Source organism: Mustela nivalis (genome assembly GCF_964662115.1).
Source record: "Mustela nivalis genome assembly, chromosome: 17".
NCBI classification, from domain to species: domain Eukaryota; kingdom Metazoa; phylum Chordata; class Mammalia; order Carnivora; family Mustelidae; genus Mustela; species Mustela nivalis.
The window spans coordinates 39258381-39285891 of record NC_139036.1 but is presented as its reverse complement, the minus strand read 5'-3'; the positions used below and the strand labels follow the sequence as shown (position 1 = coordinate 39285891).

The following is a 27511-nucleotide window of genomic DNA, read 5'->3' as shown; positions in this document are numbered from 1 at the left end:
TGTAGGGCTTTAAGGACTGGCAAAAATGAGAAAGGAAGAGAACAAGAAGAGGCTGAGAGTAGCTGGAAACAAGAAAGGAAACATCCAAGACAGAGAGAGAGAACCTGCCCCCAGGCCCATGGCAGGTGAGACACAGCTGGAACCCACCTGTGAGCCCTGGCTCCCTGAAGACCGAGGCAGGTAGGGGGCGCAGGGGAGAAATTCAGTTCGCTGGGGTAGGGGAGGACAGAGAAGTGAAGGAGGGGTGAGGTGACACTGTTCATAATTTTTCACTTGGGCGCCCACAGTGGAAAGATGGCTTTGGGCTGCGGAGACATTGGCTGCCTACTGGAGTCACCTGAGGAACTAACTACTCCATATGGTCACTGGGGTTTCACCCCCTGGAGATTCTGATTTTCTCCATCTGGAATGGGTCCTGGACTTCAGAATTTATGACTAGCTCTCAAGTGAGTCGGAAGTGCAGCTAGGGAGGAAGTGGACATTGGAGGCCGCCTGCCAGACCTCCTTCCGCTCATGAGGACGGGCGCCATCTTCAAAGCAGCGACCGGTGGGAAGAGAAGATGTATGGTGGTTTTAGGGGGTTGTAAGTGAGGCTCAAAGACTCTTGACGATCCTGACAAAAGTAAAAGGGGGTTTCTGTCCTTAGAAAGTGCCCCCTTCCTCAGCTGTGCCTCTGGTAAGAAAGGAGGAAGAGAGCCTAGAAAGAAAGAACACAAGGCAATGGCGGTCTTTAAAAGGGAAGAACAATTCAAGTAACTCAAAACGGCTGCCAAGTTCTCCTGTTTTTGTACCCTCCCCCCACCCACTTCTGCTGTCTTCATGATGGGGCCTCTGGGGTGAGAAGCACAGCTGCCCCAGCTTTCGTCCCACAAAAGGTTTGGCAGTGGCCCAGCAGGATATTCAACCTCACCCCCCCCAAACTCCCTGCACCCTAACATAGCTGAGTCACTGAACGGGGGTGGAGTCCTTGGCCTGACAGTGAAGCAATCTTAACTTGAAAAATGACATGGGAACACACTGTATGGTCTACATAAACAAGTCCTAGGTAGATGTAATTGTAAGCAAATATTCATTCTTTAACTCCACATACATTTCCTGCCAGTCCTCTTATACAGGCTTCAAACCCACTGCAGCACACAGTGCAGCAGGGAAGTCAGAAGTGAAGGCGGAAGTGCAGGGTTAGCGAGTGAAGCCCTCTGCTATGGCTCAGCAGGAGTTAGGTGCTCAGACTTTGAGCAGGGTCTTGAAGGATGCATAGGAGTTTACCAGGAAAAGGAAAGATAAAGTAGGAAGGGAAAGAGAAGAAGTGTTGAAGAAATGTGGAATTTTTCTTGAGGCAAAAGGATAGGATTTGTAGAAAGGGAGTAATAGGGAGGGGGAGGAAAGATCCAAAAATGAGTGTGAAAGATTTAGTTTGCCTCCCAGAAAGGAGTTTGGGCTTTTTATCTAGAAAGGCATAGGGAGGGGCGCCTGGGTGGCTCAGTGGGTTAAGCATCTGCATTCCGCTCAGGTCATGATTCTAGGGTTCAGGATTGAGCCCCAGGGATGGCTCCCTGCTCAGCAGTGTGTCTGTTTCTCCCTCTCCTCTCTGCTTGTGCTCTCTCTCTCTCAGTATCTCTGCCTCTCTCTCTCTCAATAAATGAATAAAACTCTTTTAAAAACAAAGGCATAGGGGAACCAATGAAGGATTTTAAGTAGAGGAGTGATAGCTTCTAGAGCCTTGTTTTTCAAAGGCTAAGGCTGGGAGGAGTAGACTGGAAGAGAATATTAGCATTTATTCACCAAGCCCCATGTACAGGGCATTGGCTCTATATTCTATCACTCCAACCCTTTAAGACAGCGTTTTTCAAACTGCTGGTCATGATCAAGAAAAAGCGGGCAGGCAGAAAGGGAGGGAGGGAGGAAGGAAGAATAACAGGATAGAAAATATCAGCGTACCACCGGTAGGAAGGTTTAGTATTGTTTGCGGAAACTTTGTTATACATTCTCGCAGGAGTGTAAGTGTACTGTATCAGGATTCAATGTATTTCTCGCTGTGGCTTATGATTTGAGAGAGAGAGAGAGAGAAGCCGCTGCTCTGAGGTGTAGGTGCGATGAGCCTCACTGTACGGATGAGGACGGAAGGCGCGGGGAGTTTCAGCACCCTGCCCCTCCGGCAGGTGTCAATTTCGAACCCAGTCTGGTCTGAAGCCTGAGTGCATTCCTTCCAGATGATGCCCGGCAGCGCCGTCCGAGCGCTGCGTGTCCTCACACAGCACCTCGTTCAAGGGCGTTAAGTGGAATGGGACCAATTCAGTCCACCCGAGGCGCTGGTCCCAGAGCAGATTCCTGCCCCAGGCGCACAGAATCGGATGGTCAGAGGCAGCCCCGGGAATCTCCCTTCTAAAAGCTTTAGGAGATTTGGGGGGACAGCCCGTTGTGGGGGGCGGGTCGCTGCAGGATCAGGTGAGGATAACCAGGACGGCGAAATAATCCTTCGTCTCAGAAGTGTCACGTAGCACCAACTCCCGCTATTATTGGACTCCGATGCCGGCCCGCACGACGTCGCCTGGGGTTCAGTTCCCTCCGCCGAGGCGCTGAAAGGCGAGGGACTAAATAAAGGACTGGTGGCTTTCCACTCACCAGGTACCGGGCTTGAGCCGCCGAAGCGCAGCAGGCCCCTGCCATACCAAGGGGGACACTGAACTGAGCTATAGCGTATGTACTATTTATAGGGCATTTCTGGGCCTCACCCTAAGGACTTCTGATTGGCTTTAGGGGAGATCTATCACTCATTTTTTGGGTTCGAGGTGGGTGGAAGGTCAACCACGACCAATACAAAACCACTCCTCGGCTAAGCCCCTCCTCATCTAGCTTCCTGTTGCTGTCCATCAACCACCTGGTGGGCGGGACTTTGCCTCCCGCCAATTGGCTGGCGAACATGTCGTTCACTTTTCAGTAGGTTTCCGGTTAGTGCCTTCTACCGTCCATCAGTGACATTTCACGGGTCGATTGGCTAAACCAACGTCGCTCTAGACGCCCCTCTTTGATTGGTTATTGGTGCTGTCGGTCCCCAATGTACTGAATTCTTATTGGCGAAGGCTGCCGTCGCTCGGGCGGTGGCGGGCTCCGGGATTGGCGGGTGCTGGGCGGGCGGTGTCAGGCTCTCGGTGGCGGCGGAGGCGGCGGAGGCCAGGGAGGAAGATGTCGTAATGAGCGGTGGGTCCTGGCCGCTGCCGGCGGGGTCTTCCCGGCCCCCAAGGGTCGGGAAGACGGGCAGAGGCCGCAGGGACGGGGAGCCGGGGCTGGGGGTTCCCCCCTGGGGCCGGGCCTGGCGCCGGGGCCCGGCTCCGGGAGGGGCGGGGGAGGGAGGATTCCCGCCCGGAGGAGGAGCGGGGCTGGCCAGCCGGGCGGAGGCACCCGGAAGGGGGCGTTCGACTCCCCGCCCCCTCGGAGCCCGCTGGGCGGGAGGGTGGCGCTTCCGGGGGCTGGCGAGAGGTGCGGGCAACCGGGCGGGCCTGGCATCCCCTCCTCCCGGTTGCCGACCCGCCTCAGTGCTGCCCGGCCCGTGGACGTAGCCTGGGTCCGCCCCGAGGAGGTGGCGGACGCTCGTAGTCCTTGCCGTGTGTTGGGGGGACCCTTCTGCACTCTGACTCCGGGTGCCCGCCAGCGATTAGGGCCCTTCCGAGTGCAGAGAGAGGCAAGGAAATGCTTGAAATGCAGATGGCGCCAACCACATGGGCACTCCTGGGCATAGAACCCAACCTGGTTCCCGATGCACCAATAGAGAAATGGTGTCAGGACACGAGAGCACCCCCTAGGACGGATGACTTCTCGCCTTAGATTGCGGAGTGGGCAGAAACCTCCGTTTAATGTTTTTACTTGGGTCTTTGAGCACCAGCAAGAATCATGCAAGCTCTTAGCCTAATTGTGGGCCGTTTAAGAACTTGTTGACAAAGAGTTCCCAGCTTGTTAGCTGATGCTCCGTTGGGGGGTACTGCTGATTTCCAAAAGCCAGGTGCAAACCTAAGGGATGACAAAAGAAATAAAATAAAACAGATACTTACTTTCTTCCTCCACCCTACCTCCATCCCCATTGCTGACTTATTGGTTTTCAGCCTCCTATCCTGCTTCTTGGCTTATGTTCCCAGTGGCTTTCTAATTAGTTCAAAAAGAACTGTTGTCTTTTCTGGGCAATTGAGAAGCCTGTCTTCAGTGCATTCCTTGTTTTTTATTCCAGTATATCCTCATGTTTGTTTCTCAATTAACTTGGTCTAGAGGGACTCCCTCTGGCTTTTCTCAGTGCACATTCTCCCAAAGTTTGTTTTTCTTGAATTTACTTCTTGTTCCCTTGTTGATTCCTAGAGAAAAGGAGGGAGGAGCTAGAGAGCTGCTTTAAGCAATGAATTGGCTCATGGTCCCCCATTACACTGATTTTAAGGGATGATTTACAAGTGATGAGTGTTTTAAGGTACACTAGCATGCACTATCTAAAACTTGCATGCTCTAACCCAGAAGGCATTCAGTATCATAATGAAGGATTGGTGTTGAGTTGGTGTTTGGGGTAAGATTTTTAGGGCTACAAAGTTTAGGGTGTTGGTCAGTTCACAGAGAGGCTGTTAGAGGAATAGTGGTAGAGTCCACACTGTAGAAGTCATTTTGATTAATTACACAAAGATACGTGTTGTCTGCAATAATGAATGTAACTGCAGTGTCTTGTTTTAAATTCTTGTGTGTGATGAAGGGGGTGAATCTGTCAGACAACCTAGCAGTTGGGCTGATGATGTCAATGTTCCAGTGGCTTCTAACAGGCATTAGTACCTGTTGGAAATGGATTCTCATTGGCTGGGGCGATTGGTAAGTTTTCTAATTCTGGTTCTTCCACTTGGTTGTACAGAGGCTTAACCTCTTCATTTGAAAGCAGCAACAAGAAAAAAAAAAAAAAAAGCTGGTCTGACATAAATTTATGAACCCCCTGAGCTAAAGACAGTCTTTGCCAAGGAGACCCAAGTGGAGTTAGTTCATAATCAGATCCTCAGCTGACTGCCCAGTAGGGAGAACTGGCCCCTGGAGGAAGAGTTTGCATCAGTGTTGACAGCACATGGGACTGGCCAGGTTGCTTGCTTGGTTGGTTGGTTGGTCTTTCTATTAGTTTCGGCCTCTGGAGGCCTGTCAGAGGAGAGAGGAAGCTGTGAAAAGATTTTGGCAAATTATCTGGGTCAAGGAGCTTCAGGGCATAAACAGCAGATAGGGTGGTTCATTTGGATATCTTGGCCTTAACTTCCTCCTTCTGTTGATTAGTAGCAGCCCTCTGGAGAAGCTGGAGATTCCCTTTAGCCTGAACTGTCCTTTGCTGTAGGCATGTGATAATTCGAGTCTGCTTTAAGCAAGTATTGCCCATCCAGGGCCCTTAGGAAGACATTCTAAACTTGTTGCTGCCAATCAGTAGAGCCTGGTGTTCGCTTGAGTTTAGTAATCTTCTAGACTTTGTCACCCCATTTCTATGATGGACATGTAGCATCTTCCTTTATTGACTAATCTTCGCTCCCTCTATTCTCTGTTTACACACGTACTGGAAGCCTTGCTTCCAAGGATTGAAAAATGTAATTATTTTGGAGGGGATGGGCAGTGGCCACAGAATGAAAGATACAGAGAAACACTGCTTTAAAGCACATATAGAATATTAGAAAGTGTAGAGACATGATCACTTCTGAGTTTAAATCGTTACATGTGGTCCCGCTGAAACCTTGAGGGCTGAAGGCTTGAAGTGAAATCTATTTGGAGCAACTCCAGTACTTTCTTAGGAGTTTATTGGGTGATACATCTGTTCCTTTGGGTCACTTAACTGGATTAGGGAACTTCTAGTAAGTCCTAAGCTAGGAAAAGTGGACCTCATGATGGAATGCATTTGTTGATGTTTTGGGTTGTTTTTTGCTATGAATTAAGAAGGTAAAAACATGCAACATTACCAACTTAGAGGCATTTTCAGCCTAAGTAGGAAAGGGATTAGAGATCGCCTTAGAAGAGATGCCTCTAGGTAGTACTGGTAGATTTGCTCTAGTTGACAGGATTCCAGAATGGAAAACTGATTTTTCTGTTGCCTCACGGGATGCTGGAAAGAGAACCCAGGAGCAAGGCAGCCTGCACTTGCTGCTGGTGGGAAGCCACGGCGTCAACCACGTGTGTAGGGAGTGCTCTTTCTGAGTGCTCCCAGGCCTCCACGGACACAGGGGGATTACTGTGCTGCTCATCAGGGCGGGGCTGGCGGGCTCTGGGGAGAGAGCTCTGCTCAGGAGCAAGAGAGAGGGAAGAGGCTGAGTGCCCAGTTTAGAGGTCGCTCAGTCTGCGCCCATGAACCGCTCCGAGTAGTGCTGAGATGTCACGGCTGTTTGTGTCATGGGAAGAGCCTGTGGGCAGCACCCCTCCCCCCCGGGTTGAATGCTTCCTCTGGACACCTCATTCCCTTCGCTGCAGTTTATTTCAGCCTCAGAATCGCGTACTCTACCTGGTCAGGAGCCTCACTGCATCGCAGTGCCTTGGTGTAGCTTGGATGACTGGTGTTTTGATTCTGAGGGCTCTGAGATACCGGTTTGTTGTTATGCCAGGCTTTAGGCTGTTAGGTGGCCTCTTTCATCTCAGCCCTAGGGTGGATGCAGCCCAGGAGCTAGCAGCAGGCACTGGCCTGCACCCTGCCAAATGTCCTTTTCCTAGAACTTCCTCTTCGGGGTATTTGTTACCTCTCCTCTGAGGCTCAGTGGAATCACAAAGTGGCTTCTCAGAGACAGCAGGCAGGGCCATGGGATTGGAAGGGGAATATTTTTGCCCCTGGTCCGTGTCTAACCGAAGTCTTCTCAGATTGGCCTGAACACAGAATGAAACCTTTCTGAGCCTTCAGAACAGTAAATGGTAAGGCAGCCCTCTCTTCCCCAGGGAAATGAAGTCAGCACTCAACTCAGAACCAGTCCGCGCCCGGGATGAATTCAGGAGTGACTCAAATAAATGTGCTAAAGCAGAGAAAACGTATTTGTACAGAATGCACTTCTAGCAGGAAAAAACTGTATCTTGCTTTCTTTTTTTTCCCCTTCCCCAAGACAGTTGTGAGGTCAGTATTCTTTGTACCATTTCCTGGGGCTGCTCTGTCAGAGTGGACTTTCCACCACTGACCTCACTGCCCTGGGTCCCCACACTCTCTTCTCCAGAGCCCCTTCTAGGACCACTGGGTATGACCCAGGCAGGATGCAAACCAGCAAATGACAGTCACGTTTGGAGGAGAGGATTTCATAGAGCAGGTGCTCTCATTATCTGAACTCATTCGGAAAAGAACACCCCCCCCACCCCCCGCCCGGGCCGTGTATTTTAATCGCAAGAATCATTGAAATGTGGTGCCTGGTGTGTGGTGAGGAGGTGTGGGCTTGGAGATATTTGTCCAGGAGCAGGACTGGCCGGTGCTTGTCTGCACACAGGCACTTGTCCCCTTGTGAGGTGACTGGCAGCTGGAGAGTTTCATCTGGGCCTGCGTCAGCTGCGCTGAGCTGCCAGGTGGATCCCAGCCTTGTGCCAGGACACGCTCATCAGTGGGTTTTCTCCTGTGGTTCTTAAACTCCACTGAGGCTGTCCCACTCGGCAGCCTCGAGGTTTCATTCATGAATCCATTCCAAGAGAATATACTAAGCACCGACTGTGTGCCGGGTGGAGGGACACATCAGTGGGTAAAGCAAAGGGAAATCCCTGGCTTTGGGAAGCCGACATCTCAGTGAGCCACGAAGTAAGTAACTGCTCGGTGTGAGATGACGGAGGTGCTAAGAACAAAGGACAGAAGAATGTGAAAGGGAGCGATTTACATAGGGTGGTCAGGGGAAGTTTCAGTGAGGAGGTGACACGTGAGTAAAAGCCGAAGGAAGGGAGAGAGTCAGCCATGCTCAGTCCGGGGTAGGCGGCAGAGGGTGAAGGAGAAAGTGCAAAGGCCCTGAGAAGGGGCCAGACCTGGCATGCTGGGAAACCACAGGGAGAAAAACGTGGCTGAAGCAGTGAAGGGAAGTGACGGGATAGGTCAGAGGGGTGACAAGAGACAGGTCACGTAGGGCTGTTATGTGTCATGGTGGGGACTTCGGTTCTTACTTTGAATGGAAGAGGGGATGCTGTTGGGGGAGCTCTGAGCAGAAGAATACCATGACGTGTGGATGGGTCTCATTCTGATTGCATGTTGAGAATAGGCTGATGGGAACAAGGTCAGAAGCCTAGCTGGGAGGGTTTTGCCCTTAACCAGGGGAGACATGATGCAAAGACCTGAATCTGGGTGATAACAAGAGGTGGTGGCGAGAGCAGTCAGATTCTGAATATATTTTGAAGGTAGAACCAAAAGGGTCTGCTGACTGTCAGTTGTAGTGAGTGGGGAAAAAAAGAAGGGGCAGGGATGACTTTCAGGGTTTTTAGCACCAAACTGCTGGAAGGACGGAATTCCAGCTGCCGCGTGGGGAGGTTTGAAGGAGACACAGAATTAGGACAGTATCAGGGGCTAGTTAGATTTGAGATGCTTGTTAACATATCCACGTGGAGATGACAGTAGGCAGTTGGATTTACAAGTCTGCAGGTACAAATTTGGAAGTCATCACTGTATAGAACCTGTGTATTGTTGGTTTTTTTTAAAGCTGTGAAGCTAGATGAAATCACCTAGGAAACAGGTGTAGACAGAAGAAAAGTAAATGCTGAGATGGCACCCTGGGGCCATGCAACCAATTAGATTTGAGGAGAGGAGGACCCAGCAAAGGAATCTTTGAAGAAATGGCTAGAGAGGCCAACCTGGCAAGTGTGTCCTAGAAGCCAAGTGAAGAAAGTGTTTCAAAAAGAAGGGTCCACAGTCCGTTCAACACATAGAATGAGGCCCAAGAATTAACTGTTAGACTTCACAGCGTGAGGCCACTGGTCGCATGAGCCGTTTATGTGGCGAAACCTGGAGCAGTTCCAGGAGTGGCAGAAGAATTCGGGACAGCAATTATGGGTAACTGGCAAGGGGTTTTGCTTGCAAAGGAGAGAAATAATGGAACTTAGCTGATGTAGGGAATTTTAGCTTCTTAACGAAATTGTGGGCCCCCATAAGGGTCCTGGACTGAGGCTGGGGTCAAAGTTGAACACAGGGAAGACACTACAGCTCCTGAGGTGTCTGGGTGGTGACAAGATCTTTTCCACCTTCCTTCTCTGGCCTGAGGCATTAGCAAGCGGCCACTCACAGCTGTCCTCTAGAATTGGAAGTCAGTGAAGTTCCTTTTACCCTTACTGAGCTCTTCTGTGTGGTTATTATGCTGGAGACTTGCTTCTCAGCACTTTCAAGTCTTTAACTACCAGCGCTGCTCCCTCCAGGAGGCCAGTTCTCTTAGCTCATTTAGAAACGCCTTTGGAGCTCCAACTTTGTTCTCTTAAACCAGCCTCGGCTTGCTTTTCCCTTACCGGCTCTGAATTCTTCCAGGCCAGGCAACTGGGAGAGACTGGGCTCAGAAACTCTTCTGTTGGCTTCCGGCCCAGCTGAGCTGACCAAAATAGCCAGCAGAAGGGCTGTTTGTGCAGAGTGAAATTCCTCCAGGGGAAATACCATAGCGCATGGCCAAGAAAGCCATGGTAGGAACCCATGAGGCAAAGGAAAAAAAGGGGGGGGGCAGTACCCCTGAGGTCTGGGTATGGCGTTTGACTGGAGTTCTCTCCAGAGGGAAGAGAACTTCCTAAAGCCTATTGTGGTATTCCTTAGGACCCCTTCTCTCATTCCCTGCCTCTCAGGAGTAGTGCTCCCAAGTAAAGGCCACTGGAATGGCCCCCAGTCTGATGGCCAGGGCTTCAGCATCCTGCCTGAGGCCTCTTCCTGTTACTGGTGCTCCCAGCCGGCCCAGGGGAAGATCTGTAGGACAGATACCACTCCCTGCTCTGTGACTGGGGCTGTGAAGGGGGCTGTGAGGCCTAAACACTGGCATAGAACAGGGGCACCTGACCCAGACTTGGGGGCTGGGAGGGAGGAGGTCAGGAAGGGTTTTACCTGAGTTATAAACCAAGCTCTAAGGACCGCAAACGGCCAGGTAAATGAGAGAGCGCAGACTTGGGCTCCCAGTGAGAGAGGGCATGTTACAGTTCCAGAGATAGAAAACACTGACGTGCCTGTGGGGAGAGTTGGAAGAGCACAAGATAAAGGAGAGGTAGAGGGGGGGAAGGGCAAGATTGTTTTGGCTTTAGAAACTTATCATAAGATCTTCTGGAAGCTATTGAAGGGTATAATCAGGGGAGTGGCTGGATGGGATTTGCATTTTAAAGATTCCTTCTGACACTGCTAGTGGAAGCTGGATTACAGTGGGCAAGGCCTGAGCCTGGGAACCCATATTGAAGGGTTGTGAGTGGGCCGTATTCCAGGCCGAGCAGAAGGTGGTTAGTGCCAGGGTCATGGCGAAGGGGATGGAGAGCTGTGAGTGGATTGGAAAGAGGTTTATATTTAGGAGGTAGAGTCATGAGGACTTGATGAGTCACTGGCGGTGAGGGTGACGTTCAGGTTTCCTTGTGATTAGAAATACCAGAGAGAGGCTGGTTGAACCAAAGGCTCATCCAACCTGCCGGCGCTGAACGGCCACTGGGTCGCGTGCTGGGCACCCATGCAGCAGTGCCAGGAAACTGGCCGGGCCCACCCTGAGCACCCTCCTGTGAACATGGATAGACTTTAAACCCGTGATTATTTAAAGGGTGGGGGTTATCAGAGGGCTTAACCTCCCCTCAGGAGTCTGAGTAAATGACAAAGTGCCTCCGAGTGGGCTCTCCAAAAATTCAAAAAATTTAGCTGGGAACAAACCAGCCTGAGACCCGAAGGGCGGGTAGGTGTTAGAGAAAAGAAAGGACAGCCGCAGAAATGCCAACTGCAAGGATCTGGAAGAGTCCTGTGGAGGCTGGGGATGAGAAAGCATGGGAGAGAATGGGCCAAGGTGGCGGCCCAGTGGGGGCAGTCCTGTGGCATCTAAGCGTGAAGCCCTCAGAGGGCTGGATGTCCCTGATTGCCACTCGGGAGACTGGGGTCACACACAGACCCGGGAGTCGTCAGTCTGGATAGTACCTGAAGCCTTGGGAGTGGGCATGGTCACTCGTGGAACGGGTATTGGGTGAGAAGGAGGGGTGTTGAGGAACAGCAGTATTGATGGATGGCAGAAGGAAGACGAGCCCACAAGGGGAAGAGGAGGCGGGAGAGGTAGGAGAAGCCTGTGGGAATTTTGAGGAGGAAATAGTCAAAGGGTCAAGAACTGGTAAATAGGGTCTGTTGGGTCTTGGTGACCTGGGCAGGAGCCAGGTCGGCAGGAGCCGCTGCTCTGGGAAATGAGCAAGCGAGGAAGGAGGGCAGCGGTAAAATGCTGGCAGCTTCTCCACCAAGTTGGCCAGGGAGGGAAGTGAAGAACAGGCTGTAGCTGGAGGGGATGGTGGTGGAGATGGATGATCTGTCCACAAAAAGCCACAGGCTTGGGGCGGCGGAGAGGATGCCTTTTCTGCTGGTATTGGAACTAAAGTGGCTTCCAGTATGGGGGAAGGAAAGGTGGGTGGTGCCATCAGACCCTAGACCCCACCCCCAAACCCCCAGTCTGGAAGCCTTGCTTGATGCCCCTGGAAGTTTCCTTGGAGCCAAAGAGAGCTATTCTTGCTTGTGTAATAAATCACGGTAAATCTTCACCAGCCAAGGGATTGTTGGGAAAGTTTTAGCCACTCTGAATTAATGAAAAGTCCAAATGACTGAGCTCTGAAAGGAGTGCAGTTTTTCTTTCAAGAATACTCAGTAAATCCCACTTACCATGTTGCTAAATGTAGGTTTCAGGGACCGGATGTAAACTGGTAAAAGCAAATATGGTAACGGTTAAAATGGTAGAAGTGGCATAAAACAATTGCGTGATGATGCCCAGGGGTCCCTTTGCAGTTTTCATACACTAGTTAGCCTCACTGTGAATAGTACGAAGACAAATTTAAGCACAATTTATGTCCAAATTACACGTTTAAATACAAAGTTCCAAATTAATGAGGTTCAAAGTGCCTTTGATCACAGTCTTGCAGTTACGTATCTACGCTCCTTCTGAACCACTTTTCATTTTCAAACACCCAACTGGAAATGCTGCTTTTTTCCCTTTCATGGTTAATCCCCGGATATAATTCTGCAATGACAGGGAGATCCGTTTCTGCTTTGGTTGCCCAAGCCACAGCCCAGGGGCCGCAAAGCTCAGAGGGACACTCGGAGAGATACTTACAAACATTGGTTTGAGAGCTAGAGGGTTATTTCAGGAGCCGGCTGGGGAGGAAAATGAAACCAAACAGAAAAGGTACAATGTCAGCCCCAGCAGTCCTGGCCGCTAGCTTCAGTAAATTATGCTGTAACTTCCTAACTGAAGAATTGCTCTGATCCCAGCCCCATCTCCAAACTGTTTTGAATCCAGGGTAAGGACGCCTATAGGGGGAGAGAGGAAAATGGGAAAGGGAGTTGAGTAAGAACCATGAGGCCTGTTTTCATTTCATTGCACCCTGCTCTGTGCCCGTTTCCTTAGCGGAAGGTATCTGCGGGAGGGTCAGTCCCCCATTTTAGCTAAGGGAACCTGAGTCCAGGGGCGCCTCCTGGGAGAGCCCCTGGCTTCCCTTCCCAGACTTGGCCGCAACTAACTCAGCTTGTGCTTTTAACAGCAACATGGTCTGAGAATTAAAAAATAATCTTAAAGATCATTTAACTCTGCTTCCCACCCTATCTAGACCTCCCATCTCCAGCAGAGACAGACATCCTGCCTCTGTCTAAACGATACCAGAAAAGGGAGAACATGACCTCAAAAGGCAACTGATGACATTTTTTCAAAGTTCTCTCTTCTGTTAGTCTGCAGTCTGCCTTTTTAAAGCAGACTCTGCATCCAACATGGGGCTCAGACTCACAACCCCGAGATCAGAAGTCACACCCACTATCTGCTGGGCCAGCCAGGCACCTCAGAGTCTGCCTTCTTGACGTCTCCACCCTTCACGAAGTCTTTGAACCAGGGATGGGATGAATGCCCTGGTGGGTCTCGCTAGTCCTGGCAGACCATTGCTGCTGTCCTCTGAACAAGCTCCAATTGAAAATGCCCCTTTCAAAATATCCCTCAGAACGAAACCTGACACTCCAGATGTGACCCAAATGTGCAGAACACACTAGGACGATTTTTTTATTCCTCCATGATTGAACTTTCTGGGAATGCAATCCCAAAATTGCAGTAGAGTTTTGGCAGCCACATCTAGATTCTCTTGTCTCGCGTTTAGCTTTGAGTCAAACCCACTGGGGCTTTTTCACAGAACCACTATTAAGCTCTGTTGTTTCGTCCTATATGTATGCGAGGTTTTTTTTTTTTTTTTTACCCCAAGTGCAGGATGTACTCAACTTCAAAGTTTAAACCACTATTTAGTGATTACCACTGTGTGCTCGCTGCCTCTGTAGTAATTATTGACGCCTGCCAGGATCCCAGGAGGGTGCTGTTCCCTCTGTCCTGTAGATGGCACAGCCTGAGAGGGGTGCCCCAGCCACTCCACAGATGACGGCACGGCCCCAACTCTCATTTAGGTCTACAGCTTTGTGCTCCAAAGCACTGCACCTACTAGTTTTTAAAGATCTCTCTGAACCCTCATACCGACAGCCAGTGTTCTTATCATCCTTCTCTGTTCTGTGACATCTGCGAGTTGAACTTTGCTTGGTCTTCGCCTGGTTTTCCAAGCTTGGGTAGTGGATCGGCTACTCTAAAGCCACATTTTCCATTCTCTAGGGCACAGAACCAATTGAGTGAGTCACTACCAGCATTTAAAAAAACAAAGTAGAGTAGAAAAATACCCAAGCCCATCACACATAGTAAGGGCAGATTGTATTTCAGGAGACTCACCGTGTGAGCCCAGGACAGGGAAGTGTGTGGGTGTGCGCACACTGGGTCCTCACGTAAACTGTTTTTGTAACTGTGGTTCCTGGTCTAAATGGTTGGAATGCCATGGCTCTAAAGGAAAACTATTTATGAGTCAACTTAGATCGTTTCCATTATAATGCTGCAACTTTACTTAATTATGCATGCAAATCTGTTTATCAGCTCATTGACCCAGCTCCTATAAAATTAAAGCACAACCAGAGAAACCAGGAAAAGTCCCAGCAACAGCCCCATTCTGGGCAGATGACATTTGAATGAATCCGGATCACTGTTGTCAGCATCAGCGCTGCCGACTTGACACTCAGGCTGCTTGAGTTTCTCGCACGCCTACCCTGCAGTGTCCTGTGCCAAACGGCACACTCCTGCCACGCTTCTTGAGAGCCATCTTCCCTCACTTTGCACAAATATAGCATGAGTTAAACATGCAGAATTAAGTTGTCTTAATTAGCCCACGCAGTCAGTGGTGCCACTTGGCACCAGTACAGTTGTTAACACACACACACACACAAACACACACACCCCGGCCCCAAAACACGCAAAGCTTGGTAAAGAGCAGTCACCCAGCGGATGTTCGTTTTTAAAAGATGCCCATCATGGTGATAACACAAAAAGAAAACATTCTGGCAGAAAAAGCACGCGGCTCCAAGGAGAAGCTGCAGACCCTCGCCCTGGGATGCCCCCCCGCAGTCTGAGACGCCCTGGCTACCCTGGCAGCAGTAGATCCCTCAAGATGCACAGATCTCAGCCCTTTTAGGGGGAGGCACGTTGGGCTTAGCCCCCAAATGAGACCATCCTGCCTGCAGTTTTTTCCCTTCATGTTCTTTTAAGAATATTATGAAGATTTCATTTAGATGCTTTGTTGAAATAAAGACCACAGTCTGTACCTTCCCCTTGACATCCATGTGAAACCCCTACGCGAAACCCCAAGACACAGCTTGACTCCGCTTTGGCAGCCCTGTACTTATTCCTTACCGTCACTGTTTCCTCCAGGAATTGTAGTGTGCTGTTTGCTCATGAGTTCTCGGATTTGCCAAGGATCAGTGTCTGTCATATTTCAGGATCTTCCCTATACGATTTGTCTAGAGCTGCCCGTTGGCTTCTCACACAGTTTATTTCTCTGAAATAATAACCTTGTTTTCTGTACTTCCCGAAAGCTACCTTCCAAAGGTTTCGGATGCAAGTCTCACTGCCTGATGATTGATGAGCTACAAGATGGCATTGATTCTTCCCCCAAATTCTCAGGAATTCCATTTTACTTCTGTTTCTCTTAAATCAGATTTAAGTTCAGAGTAGAGATTCCCTTCATTACTTCCTCAACATTGTTTATTTTTCTTTATTAAAAAAAAAAAAAGGCAGAATAGAATATATTGATGGTGGGAAAATGAGAAAATCCAGAAAAACCAGGATAAAAAATTCTTTGAATCAAGCAGAATTCTACCCCCCCCAGAATAATGGGTTTTAGCAGTTCAGCATTTTCAAAGACTTTTCCTGCCATGTTCACATCTAGAAATATGTACACATTTAACAAAAATAGAATTTATTCTATTTTCATTCTTCTCATTATATGCAGTTCTAGTCTTGGTGAAGCCTTTTGGGGCCGTACCTGTTATCCTACGTAAATTCACTTAAAGTGGTTACCCATGTGCTGAAGATCGTTACCTGGGCCGCGGGGCTTTTGTGGTGAAGGCCAAGCGTATAGTACCTAAGACTTCCCCATGGAGCAGGCGTGTCCTTGTCAGGGATGCTGGCTGAGAGACAGCTTCTTTCGCAGGCTGGCTTGGCTTCTGGCTAGAGCAGGAGTGAGCAGGAAACTGGGGTTAGAACTAGAGGATTAAGCGGAGTTGCTGCCCACCATATAAGGATTCCGGCCTAGCTAGAGAGAGTCAGCAGTACCCCGCAGAGACAGCTCCATTAGGTCACTGAAGCTGGTCTTGGCAAAGTCTGGGATGTTTGCGCTCTCCCAGGCTTCGTGATGGCTGGGGACGGGACCAGCTGCCCGCACAGCCCGGGTCGGACAGGTCATTGGAGGGCAGAGGTCATCCACTGAACTAGATGTAGGGTTGCTCACCCTGAGTAGGGAGGTGTGAGGAAAGGTTAACCTCTCAGAGAAGCAGCAGCAGAGAGAGGCACAGAGGGGATATGAGGCCAATGGGCCTGGGTTCCGTGGGTGCATCGTGTGCATTAGTCCGTTTTTTCTTCCAACAGATCCACAGACCAGCATGGCTGCCACTGCCGCTGTCAGTCCCAGTGACTACCTGCAGCCCGCCGCCTCCACCACCCAGGTGAGTGGGCAGCGGGCGCTGAGGGCTGGGGGTGGCATCAGCCTCGAGGCACTCACTGAAGGTGACAGCAGACCACAGCTGGAAACTCTGTCCTGGCTTGCTGTAGACACCCTGAGCCGGGAAGGCTTGGTTGTCTCCTGTTTCTGAACTGAGAAGCCAGGGCCACTTACCAGAAGTGGCACAGCTGAGTCAAGGGGCAAAGCAGGATTAAACTCAAGGTTCCTTCCACCAGACCCACTGACCATAAAAGGGAAATAGAGGCTGTGTCCCTACACTCCAGAGGCTCTGTCCTGGTCACCTCGAAAGAGCAGCCCTCCCCACTTTACCAAAGTGTTTATTCTTCCCGTGACCTGTCCCATCCTCTTTCCCTCCATCCCCGTTCAGTCCTTCCTCAGCTGAGGAATCGGGGCCCCTTAACCCCTGTGATGGGCCAACGGACCTCTGCCTGAGAGCTGAGGATAATTCCATGACCCCCTGAAACACAAGGCTGGTGAGAGGTAAGGGTGTTTATTCACCCTGTCACGGAGCCTTCTGGAGAGTTCTTCCTGAGAAAGACATTGCCTACCCTCTCTCCCTCAGAGAAAGAGGAGCCAGCAGGGAAGGGAATGATGGCGGCACTGTGCCTGCCAAAGAGGTGGCGAAGAGCCTGCCGAGAGGAGAGGACCGCGAAGGGCAGAGGGGGTGGCTGGGCAGCAGGTTCATGGCTCATCTCTCCTCTGCTTGTTCTCCCGCAGGATTCCCAGCCATCTCCTCTAGCCCTGCTGGCTGCAACATGTAGCAAAATCGGCCCTCCAGCTGTGGAAGCTGCAGTGACGCCTCCTGCTCCCCCCCAGCCCACGCCACGGAAACTCGTCCCCATCAAACCTGCCCCTCTCCCTCTCAGTCCTGGCAAGAATAGCTTTGGAATCTTGTCCTCCAAAGGAAACATCCTCCAGATTCAGGGGTCACAACTGAGTGCGTCCTACCCTGGGGGGCAACTGGTGTTCGCTATCCAGAACCCCTCTGTGATCAACAAAGGGACCCGATCGAGTGCCAATATCCAGTACCAGGCGGTCCCGCAGATACAGGCGAGCAACTCCCAGACCATCCAGGTCCAGCCCGGTCTCAGCAACCAGATCCAGATCATCCCCGGCACCAGCCAAGCCATCATCACCCCCTCACCATCCAGTCACAAGCCCGTCCCCATCAAGCCAGCCCCCGTCCAGAAGTCGAGTACGACCACCGCCCCTGTGCAGAGTGGGGCCAACGTGGTGAAGCTGACAGGTGGCGGTGGCAACGTGACGCTCACCCTCCCCGTCAACAGCCTTGTGAACACCAGCGACTCCGGGGCCACCACTCAGCTCCTCACGGAGAGCCCCCCCACCCCATTGTCTAAGACTAACAAGAAAGCCAGGAAGAAGAGTCTCCCTGCCTCCCAGCCCCCCGTGGCCGTGGCCGAGCAGGTGGAGACGGTGCTGATCGAGACCACTGCGGACAACATCATCCAGGCGGGAAACAACCTGCTCATTGTTCAGAGCCCGGGGGGCGGCCAGCCAGCCGTGGTCCAGCAGGTGCAGGTGGTGCCCCCCAAGGCGGAGCAGCAGCAGGTGGTGCAGATCCCCCAGCAGGCCCTGCGGGTGGTGCAGGCGGCATCTGCCACCCTCCCCACCGTCCCCCAGAAGCCCTCCCAGAACTTTCAGATCCAGGCGGCTGAGTCCACGCCTACTCAGGTACCACACGCACCCTCTGCGCCTGCCTCCCGCTCACACTCTGTTCCCCCTGGGCTTGCTCGGAACAGGTTGCGGATGCATCCGGGTTGACCTGAGTGCTGGGAGTCTGTGATGTCTGGGGTGGGCGGTGAGGGGGCATTTCTGCCGACATACGGGGTCTCTTTGGTTCAGATGGTTCTAGACAGCTCATCCTTAGAAATTGGATGAGATGTCCCCATACACCTGTATTGCAGTCCGCTTTTTCTTTTTGGGGGGAAGTCTTTTTTGGAGGGTGGGTGGGGGCAGATATATACATTTTAATAATAAAATCTGCTTTTTACGATAGAACTACAGACTCAGAACGGTAGCAAGAATGAAACAAATCTCAGGCAGAACTGTAAATTTGATTTAAAGCAAGAAAACAAAGGAGACAAATTGTGGTCATTGTTAATGGCAAGGAAAAAAATAGGAAGACACAGCCCAGCTTGATGGCAAGAAGACTTAACGCTAGATTCATCTGGGATGTTAATAATTCAGTAAGAATATTCTTATTGGGGGCTTAGATGAAGGTGCTGGATTACTCTAGAACCTATTTGGCTCTGTGAGGTGGTTTTATTCTTTGTGTATGCCTAGTAAATGCCAGAGGTGATGCCCGTGTTGCAGATGAAGAACCTGGAACTCAGGAAGTATCCAAGAGCTTATGGGGCACGGATGACAAAAGCCAGGATTCATCCCAAATTTCTGACTTTAACCCCCACGCTCTTTTCCACTTTTTACATTGACTTACTGTTTCTCGCTACAGTTAAAGTTGAGGACAAGGTGGTGGTAGTGGTGGTGGTGGTTGTTGTTAAGGATCTTTTAAAATATAAGGACATAGCTCCTGCCATTGAGGAATTTATAATCCAGTTGTTTGGAGAGAGAACCGAAGCATCACAGTGAGTGACAGTGGACTTGTGTCCTCTTCTGGGTGGAAATGAGATTAGCTGTGGACAAGGAAGTCACAGAGGAGGAAAATCTAAGGCCTGCCCTGGAATGCCTCCTCCCTCCTGGCATATTATGTATTGCCAAGTGATTTTCTTTAAATTGTTTAATTTGCTTACTAGAGTTCCTATGAGGTTCCATTTCCAGGCCTACCTTACAGATGAAGAACTCAGGTGATGGCGGCTTCCATGCATATCCTTGGTGGTACCTCTCCTCCCTTCCCTGAGGTCCCGCATCTTGAGATTGATGGAGGCAGGGCTTAAACCCAGGTCTTCCTAAGGAAATAACCATACATACACAGAAAGTTTTACCTATGACCTTATTTCGTAAAGATGCCACAGCTTTCCAGTATCCTGAAGTGCTGTATATCACACAAGTGATACTACAGTTAATAATCTTACAGCTAACTAAATTCCTCAGAGTGGGACAAAGCCTATGCACGTTTTGGAAAGGCATTATATTCTGTATCAGAGATGGGCAGTCTGAGGTCAGACCTGGCCCACGCTTCTGCTTTGTAAATAAAGCAAAACTGGAATGCAGACGTGGGAATGCCCGTGTGCACTGCGTGTGCACTGCATTCGCACTATAAGGCAGAGACCTCATCGTGACCCGCAGAGATTAAAGTATTTCCTGCTTGCCCTTTATAGAAAAAGTCTGCTGACCCCTGCTCTATACTATGAACAAAAAATGTTCTAGTGACAAAAACTTCAGATACATAGAAAATAGCAGTGATATGCAAAAAAGGCATGATGAGATTGATCTGCTCATTAAGGGATAACAGGACTTTTGTTTCTTTGCTTTTAACTGAGAAACACAGTCCCAGACGACCCAGGAATTAAAAATAACCCTAATCGAAATCACAGCAGGGTTTTTTTTTTTGTTTTTGTTTTTGTTTTTTTTAAACAAATAACTTTGCTCCTGGATCATCTGAGTGTAAGTTACCACCATAATCCCTGTGACTTGCAAATGTTTTATAGAACGTGTGTCATCATTACATGCAAGGACGTTCTCCGTGACAACAGTACAACCATCAGATCTAGGAAACTGGCAATGAAACATGCCAGTGTCTTTCGTTTCCCAATCTTCACTTGATGGGCACAACCTTGACACTTTTGAAGGCCACAGGCCAGTTATTTGGAATATGTTCCTCAGTTTAGGTTATATGAGGTTTCCTCATGACATGTGGGTTGTGGTTTTTTTGGTTTGTCTTGTTTTGTTTTTCGGAAATATCGCAGACAGGATACTGCGTTCTCACTGTACCCAAAGGGGTACGTGATTTCGGTTTGTCTCAGTACTGGTGACAAAGTGATGTTCACCAGATTTCTGCACCTTTTTTTCTTTGTAATGAACTAGTTTTTTGTAGGGAGGTACTTTGACATGATGTGAATATCCCATTCCTCATCAGACTTTTTCCCACTTGTTTTAGTATCTTCTCTTATGATAGAGATTTTCTTAAAGTTAATATTTCGTTTTAGAAGAAATTTGTATTTACAGAAAGGGGGCAAAGGTAGTGCAGACCGTGTGTTTCCCCTCTCTCTTGGTTTCCCCATTGTTAATAATCGTGCGTGACCAGGTACCTTTGTCAAAATGAAGACGCTGACATTGGCACATGACTGTTAACCTACTCCATGCTTGATTTAGATGTCACCAGCTTTTCCATTTATGTCCTCTTTCTGTTCCAGGACCTGGTCCACATATCACATTGCACTCAGTGGGCATGTCTCCCCAGTTACCTCAGGTCATAGCTTTTGGTCCTTGTTTTCCATGATTTTGACAGTCGTGCAGTGTATTGGTCAAGTATCCTACAGACTCTCCCCCACTCCGGGGTTATGGGCTTTCAGAAAGTATGCTACAGAGGTGAAATGGCCCTCCCACGTTACATGAGGGGCATGTGCTATGCACGATGTCCTGGTGACACCCTGTCCCTGATGTTAACCTTCAGCGCTGGTTAAGGCCGTGTTTGCCAGGTTGATCTTCGTTGAAAGTTGTACTTTTCCCTTTCTCTGTTCTTCGGAAGGGTGTTGCTAAGTCCCATCTTCAGGGGTGGGGATTGAACTCTCCATCCTGAAAGAGAAAGTGCGTAATATTACTTGGAATTCTTCTATCATGAGAAGGTTTTTTTCTTCCTTGCTCACTTTACTTTTTTAGTCATTTATTTATAGCAGCAGGGGCTCATGTGTATTTATTTTGTACCTTGGGTTATAATCCAGGACCATGTTATTTATTTTGTTGCTCACATTGTTCTGGCTTCAGCCATTTGGAGGGCTTCAAGGTTGGCCTCTGTATCCCCCGGCCTACTCCCACCTTTTTTTGTCATTGTTCGTTAAATCAGCTTTGAGATACTCACATGCTATGAAATTTACCCCTTTAAAGTATACAACTCAGTGGGTTTTAGTATCTTCACAGAGTTGTACACCCATCCCTGCTGCCTAATTTGAGAACATTTTCATCACCCTAGAAGAGACCCTGTACCTTTAGTAGTCCCTCCTCATTTCCCCTTCCCCCACCAGCTCCCCTGGCACCCACGGATCCATTTTTTTGTCTCTGTGCATATGCCTATTCTGGACATTTCATTTAAATGGAACCTGACAGTAGGTGATCTTCTGCAACTGACTTCTTTCACTTAGTAATAGTGTTTTCAAGGTTCATCCCTGTTGTGGCAGGCGTCAGTGCTTCGCTCCTTGTATCTATTAGCCCCAGCCCTGGGATCTACCGTTCTTCTTGGAGAGTGGGATGAAAGTCGTTTAAGTCTTTCTCTTCTCCATTTGTTTATTTAGGTGAACAGGGAGTGTTAGGTTTCCATTTTGTTCTGTGGGTTGTAATCCGATAGTATTATGATTTTGATGTTCAGGTTATCCCCATTTGACCCACTAGTGGGCGCCCCCTCAAGCTGGCTCTTGTGTCCTTTTCCCGTTGTTACCCCTGTTTTCTTGAGGACCTTCTTACTTGCTGTACCATAGGGGTTCCAGGCTTTTCTTGTACTCTCTCTGCCCCCAGACCTGGCATGAGCTCTTTTCTCCAAGGAGCCTTGGTTCCTCTTAGTGGAGCATGATATTTAGAAGCAAAGACCTGAGTGCTGGGCGAGCTCATTGCCCCTTGGGTGTTGCTGCTTCCAGCCCTTCTCAGCAGACACAGCCAAGAACTAATACAAATACACATGCACATATATGTACACACAGGCCTGGGTGGGTGGATACAGGTGTGGACACATACACGTACACCTACATATACACACATTTATAGCTCTCTCTTAATATTGAAACCCACGAGTTTCCACAATATCTCTAATACCTGTCTAGTGCCACACACTTCATTCTAGCTTCTCCCTTTCCATATTTGTATACTTCTTCTCTGACAGTAAGAAACCTTGCTTCCTTTGGCCTCAATATATTCCTTTCTGGATCTCAGCTCTCCCACATGGACACGTCCTCGACCCACTCATGCCCGGCCGCTGTCATCAATGCCGCACAAAAGCCCTCTTCGTCCCATTCAGGCTCTAACATGCATATCTTGACGCCTTTTGAGACACATTCCCAAATTTCCCTCCAGCGAGCCCAGACCACCTCATACTCCTGCTCCTGATGGAAGAGTGAGTGCCTGTTTCCCTGCTGTCTCACCAGCAGTGAGCATTATATTTTCTTTTTCCATCTATGCCAATCTGAGGTGGAGGACAACTGTTTCTCATTGATCGTGCCTCCTAAGAGCTGTTTTCATTTGGTGGTCATTCACGGTGCATCTTTTGTGACATTACCATTTCACTGCCTTCTAATTCTCTAATTCTGAGGGCTGGCATTGTATCTTTCCATGCTAAGTAAATTCAATGTTTGGTTTCCAGTCAACAGTCAGCATTTGCTACCTCAGTACAGGGATGCCATCAGCAGCATGAATGTAGGTCTGGGCAGTCAGAAGAGACTTGGGTGGACTGAGAGGCTCCCCCACTTCTCTCTTGGGTGATGCTGGGGTGGGGTGACACTGCATTCAAAGGTACCAGAGGAGTGGGAGGCCCAGTCTGTCCTGGGGCGCTGACCCTTTTGCTCCCGCCCTTCCAGGTCTACATCCGTACGCCTTCCGGTGAGGTGCAGACAGTCCTTGTCCAGGACAGCACCCCGACAACAGCTGCAGCCACCTCTGCCACCACCTGTAGCAGCCCGGCATCCCGTGCTCCCCATCTGAGCGGGACCAGCAAAAAGCATTCTGCCGCAATTCTCCGGAAAGAGCGCCCCCTGCCAAAGATCGCCCCCGCTGGGAGCATTATCAGCCTGAATGCAGCACAGCTAGCAGCAGCGGCCCAGGCCATGCAGACCATCAACATCAACGGGGTCCAGGTCCAGGGCGTGCCTGTCACCATCACCAACACTGGCGGTGAGGGGGTGGCCCCTGAGCCAGGGTGTGGGCAGCTGGCTCGTGTGCCCTGCCCATGAGAACTTTGGGCCAGTCTGGGGTTCCCAGTCACCATAGCGAGGACACTGCCCATCATTTGCCTGGCCCCTTCTAGTTTAAGAGTATGTCTGCTTGGTCCTTACAACTGTAAGGACCCCAGGGAGATTGTTTAAGACACACGTTGGCCCCACCTGACAGCTGAAGGTCTTGAGTATAATGGGGAAGTAAGATGTACTCAGGAAAGCTCTCCAGCTAACCTGCCCATGCAGATTGGTTTTGTACAGACCCGAGAGAGAGGTTCAGGGGAGGTTCCAGGTAAAGGAACTTGAAAGAAGGCTTCTAGAAGGAGACAGCCTTGAGTTAAGGTGAGAAGGAGAGGATGGAGTGTTTGGCAGTGGGAATGGCTTGTCCTGCACTTCGGTTCAGTGGTAACACTTGATATTATTTACAGTGCAAAAGTGCCTTGCACATAAGCAAGGGAACATTGTAGCTACAGAGCAAAAATGGTTCCTTGCGCTTTAACTGGGTGTTCTTTAACTGAGCAAAGAGCACTTTTCAAGGTAGTGGGAGCTCTCCGCATCTCCTCTCTCCATCCTTACAAATACATTTACCTACACATTGTGTAAGTGTGTGCACTTACACATTGTGCGTCTGGGTTAGGGGCATGGGATGCCTCCACTCCGAAAGACACCAGTGTTAGGTCAGTCACACTCCCCCTGCTTGAGAATGGCCTTATGCAAGTCAGAGAGGACTTGATTTTGTCCTGGTTTCTCACTCTTAGTACCAGAAGTCCCTGGAGACCTTCCTGGGAGCAGAGTTGGTGTCTGAAGAGGGCCTGAGCTTGGAGGAGTTTCCGAAGAAACACTCCAAGCCAAGCCAAGACAGGAGCTTTCCGCACTGAAGTCACCCGGGCAGGGTAGTGACTTGGGACACCGACTGACATCAACCGCCTGGGTTCAGATCCAAGTCCTACCAATGATTAGCTCTGACCTTGAGAAGTTTGAGCCTCAGGTTCCTCAGCTGTAAACAAGGGATAATGGTGTCTGATTTACAGAGTTGTGAAAGTTAAGCAAGTTAATATATCTGAAGCCTTGAAAACTGTATGTGGCACAGTAGAGCCTCACAGAAATAGGAGTTGCCCCCACGATGCCCTTTATCGTGGGCAGACGGGTGTCTGGCTTCTGTACCTTCAACTCCACACCCCCCTCCCCACCCCACAGGGCAGCAGCAGCTGACGGTGCAGAACGTCTCCGGGAACAACCTGACCATCAGCGGGCTGAGCCCCACGCAGATCCAGCTGCAGATGGAGCAGGCCCTGGCCGGGGAGGCCCAGCCTGGGGAGAAGCGGCGCCGCATGGCCTGCACGTGTCCCAACTGCAAGGATGGAGACAAGAGGTAACGTGGGGGGGGGGTAGTCCAGACCACCAGTGTGGCATGTGCCCTGTTCCCCTAGCCCTCCTCTGGGACACAGATGGAAAGGGGCTATCCTCCTTACCCTTCCCATGCCCTTGAACCTGACCTCTGCATCTGTTCTCTGTCCTGTCCTGGCTCCATCTTCTACCTCCTCCCTTTCTCGGCTTCCCACTCCCTCCGGCCCCTCCCCTCAACCCAATTCCCAGGTCTGGAGAGCAGGGCAAGAAGAAACACGTGTGCCATATCCCCGACTGTGGCAAGACTTTCCGGAAGACATCCTTGCTGCGGGCCCACGTGCGCCTGCACACCGGCGAGCGGCCCTTTGTCTGCAACTGGTTCTTCTGTGGGAAGAGGTTCACCAGGAGTGACGAGCTGCAGCGGCACGCCCGCACACACACAGGTGAGCCAGCCGCACCCCCTCGCTGCCCTCAGCAGCACCCCAGCTCCTGGCCTTACCGACAGGCTGCCCCACTGAGCACGACCTGCAGACTCTTCTCAGGGGAGGCCAGGATGACCCAGGAAATTCTTTCAAACCAGCCCTCCATGGCAGTGTTTCCCAAGCAGAGGCCATTTACCTGCCCCAGCGTCCCCGACTTCGCTGCATAGTTACTTAACAAGCCCTAATGTAGAGGGCCAGCATTGTACGGTGCTTATAACCCATGAACTCATTTAACCCTCAGAATGACTCTGTGGGGAGGGCTCTTTGATTGAACCCATTCTACTGAGGCCTAGAGAGGTGGCCGCACTACCCAGCCAGTAACTGATGGAGCTGGGCTCAACCCAGGCCTTCTGGTTCCCAGGTCCACACTCCTGGTCACTTTCCACACTGCGTCTCCTCTGTTATTTACCAAATGATTTCCCACATATTGTTTCACTATTTTTACTCATCTGTGTCCAGTGCCATGTGTTTGATCCCGCGGGCTTGATACCATAGTCATATGTTTTAATGCACTGGCAAATAAATACAGGACCATAAAACAGAAAAATGTTCGTCCATCTCCCACCAAACACCACTGCCGGTATCTCCGGCGGCCCCCAGTACACACTTTGAGAACCACTACTAGAGCGAGAGTCCCAGACCCTTGTCCTGGGACTGCCGTCCTGGGGATGGGGATGGGACACACGACCCAAAACTACAGCCCCTGGCCGATGGGGGGGATGCGATCTGCACACACACACACCCTGCCCTGTAGGGGCCAAAGAGTCAACACTCAGAACAGCAGCTGGCAGGTCAGCGAGGAATGGGGCTTTCCTAGGAGGGGAAGACAGGGAGCTGGGATTAGTCACAGGGATGGAGATCAGAAGGAAGCAGATGACAGCCTTCCCTAGGTGCAGGGACCAGCAGCTTCAGGCAGGGGAGGAGGGGTGATGCGGAAAGTGACGTCAAAGGAGATGCGGAAGTGATGTCACTCAGGGGCACAGAGAAATGAGAACTGCCAAATGGTTTGCGGGAGTAGACCCTAGGGAGCAGCTGCGTAAGCAGGAGGTGGGTGGAATAGGGTGTCCAGGCCAGCTTTTCAGGGTGCCCCTCACACCACACACGCACTCCCTTGTCTGCTAGGACTGCGTCTGCATGTGGGCTCTGAGTGATGTGCATCTTGTCTTCCCAGGGGACAAACGTTTCGAGTGTGCCCAGTGTCAGAAGCGCTTCATGAGAAGTGACCATCTCACCAAGCATTACAAGACCCACCTGGTCACGAAGAACTTGTAAGGCCAATCTAGCCGGGATTCAGTCCCTTATCTGCGTCCTGCCTGGGCCCCTGGTGGAAAGGAGGTCCCCGGGCTGCCCTGGGCCCCTCCCTTCTGTTCTGCAACTGTCCCCCCAGGAAGGGGCTCCGCTGCCCCACACTCGCCTCCCTCTCAAGCCCCTTGGCTCCGCCCTGGCCCTCCCCTCTCACCTCGAGCTCTCGGCCTGCCCAGACCGTGGACGTTGGCCATGCCCAATGAGACGTTCTAAACCAGGACGAGTGGGAACCCTTATTTCCAAAGGAAAAACATGAATTTCACTCCGTCGAGGAGCAAAGTGAGCCCCCCAATCGTCTCCCCCCAACACTGCCGGAGTCGCATTGTGCCATGTCTCTCTCTCTTTCTCTCTCTCCACCCATACCCCTCCCCAGCCCCGCCAACCACCTCGGATGCCCTGGGACCCTGCACCCAGGGCACCACTGGCACTCCCCCTCCCCCGGAGAGGCTCACGGGGCTGCCTCCACTCCACATACCCAGCCCTGCCACAGCTCTCCTCCAGCACATTCCAACTTTCTATTTAAAATGTCAAGCTACCCACCGATGCCCTCTTTTTCTATGGAGAACGTTGCCTTATACTCTACTTCAGATGATGAACACTGTGTATTGTGTGTGCTTTAAAGTTTTATTTAATTGCTCCCTTCCTCCTGTCCTCGTTACTCACCTCCCCCACGCCTGCTTCAGTTTAGGGTTTGGGGGGCAATGAAGAGCATACGGATTTTTTTCTCACTCTAGCAATTCTCTTTTCTAAATGACACAGCATTTCAACTCGAATCTGGATTCAGATAAAAACACCTTCACCTCCTGATCCTCTTCCCTCTCCCCTCATCCCACCCCTGCCGGCCCCAGCCCTCCTTGTGTACAGTGTATATTGTATAATGGACAATTGTGTCTACTACATGTTTAAAAACATATTGCTTGTTATTTTTGAGGCTTTTAAATTAAACAAAAATCCAACTTTATTTTTAGTTGTAACTGCTTGAGGTATGTTTTATGAATTAAGTGACAGATTTGTTATCCTTTATTAACGATGTACTTTGTTGGTCAGCACTGGGCTGACGAAAATTTTTTCTTGCTAATAAATTTAGTTGCCTGAGGCAAAATCTGCAACCTGGCAGTGCAG

General features: G+C 50.4%; 1 protein-coding gene and 1 long non-coding RNA gene across 6 annotated transcripts in view; one reads left to right on the top strand and one right to left on the bottom strand.

Moving 5' to 3' along the window:
• Nucleotides 1–1765: 1765 nt before the first annotated feature.
• The window catches only part of LOC309850651, a 32438-nt gene continuing 6692 nt past the window's right edge, over nt 1766–27511 (bottom strand). For 2 of the 5 annotated variants that reach the window (XR_014304374.1, XR_014304375.1), the window contains 5 exons: nt 20430–20916; nt 19006–19127; nt 15561–15689; nt 12228–12424; nt 11933–12134 (listed from right to left, as the gene is read on the bottom strand). This is a non-coding gene — a long non-coding RNA (uncharacterized lncRNA). The other 3 variants (XR_014304373.1, XR_014304372.1, XR_014304376.1) reach the window with 3 other exon arrangements.
• Nucleotides 3115–27498, top strand: SP2 (Sp2 transcription factor). The gene is made up of 7 exons (XM_082704761.1): nt 3115–3198; nt 16107–16183; nt 16918–17892; nt 22902–23214; nt 24453–24627; nt 24852–25045; nt 26256–27498. Exons 1-7 carry the CDS (start codon nt 3192–3194, stop codon nt 26354–26356), a joined length of 1842 nt encoding a protein of 613 aa, XP_082560887.1. The 5' UTR covers nt 3115–3191; the 3' UTR covers nt 26357–27498.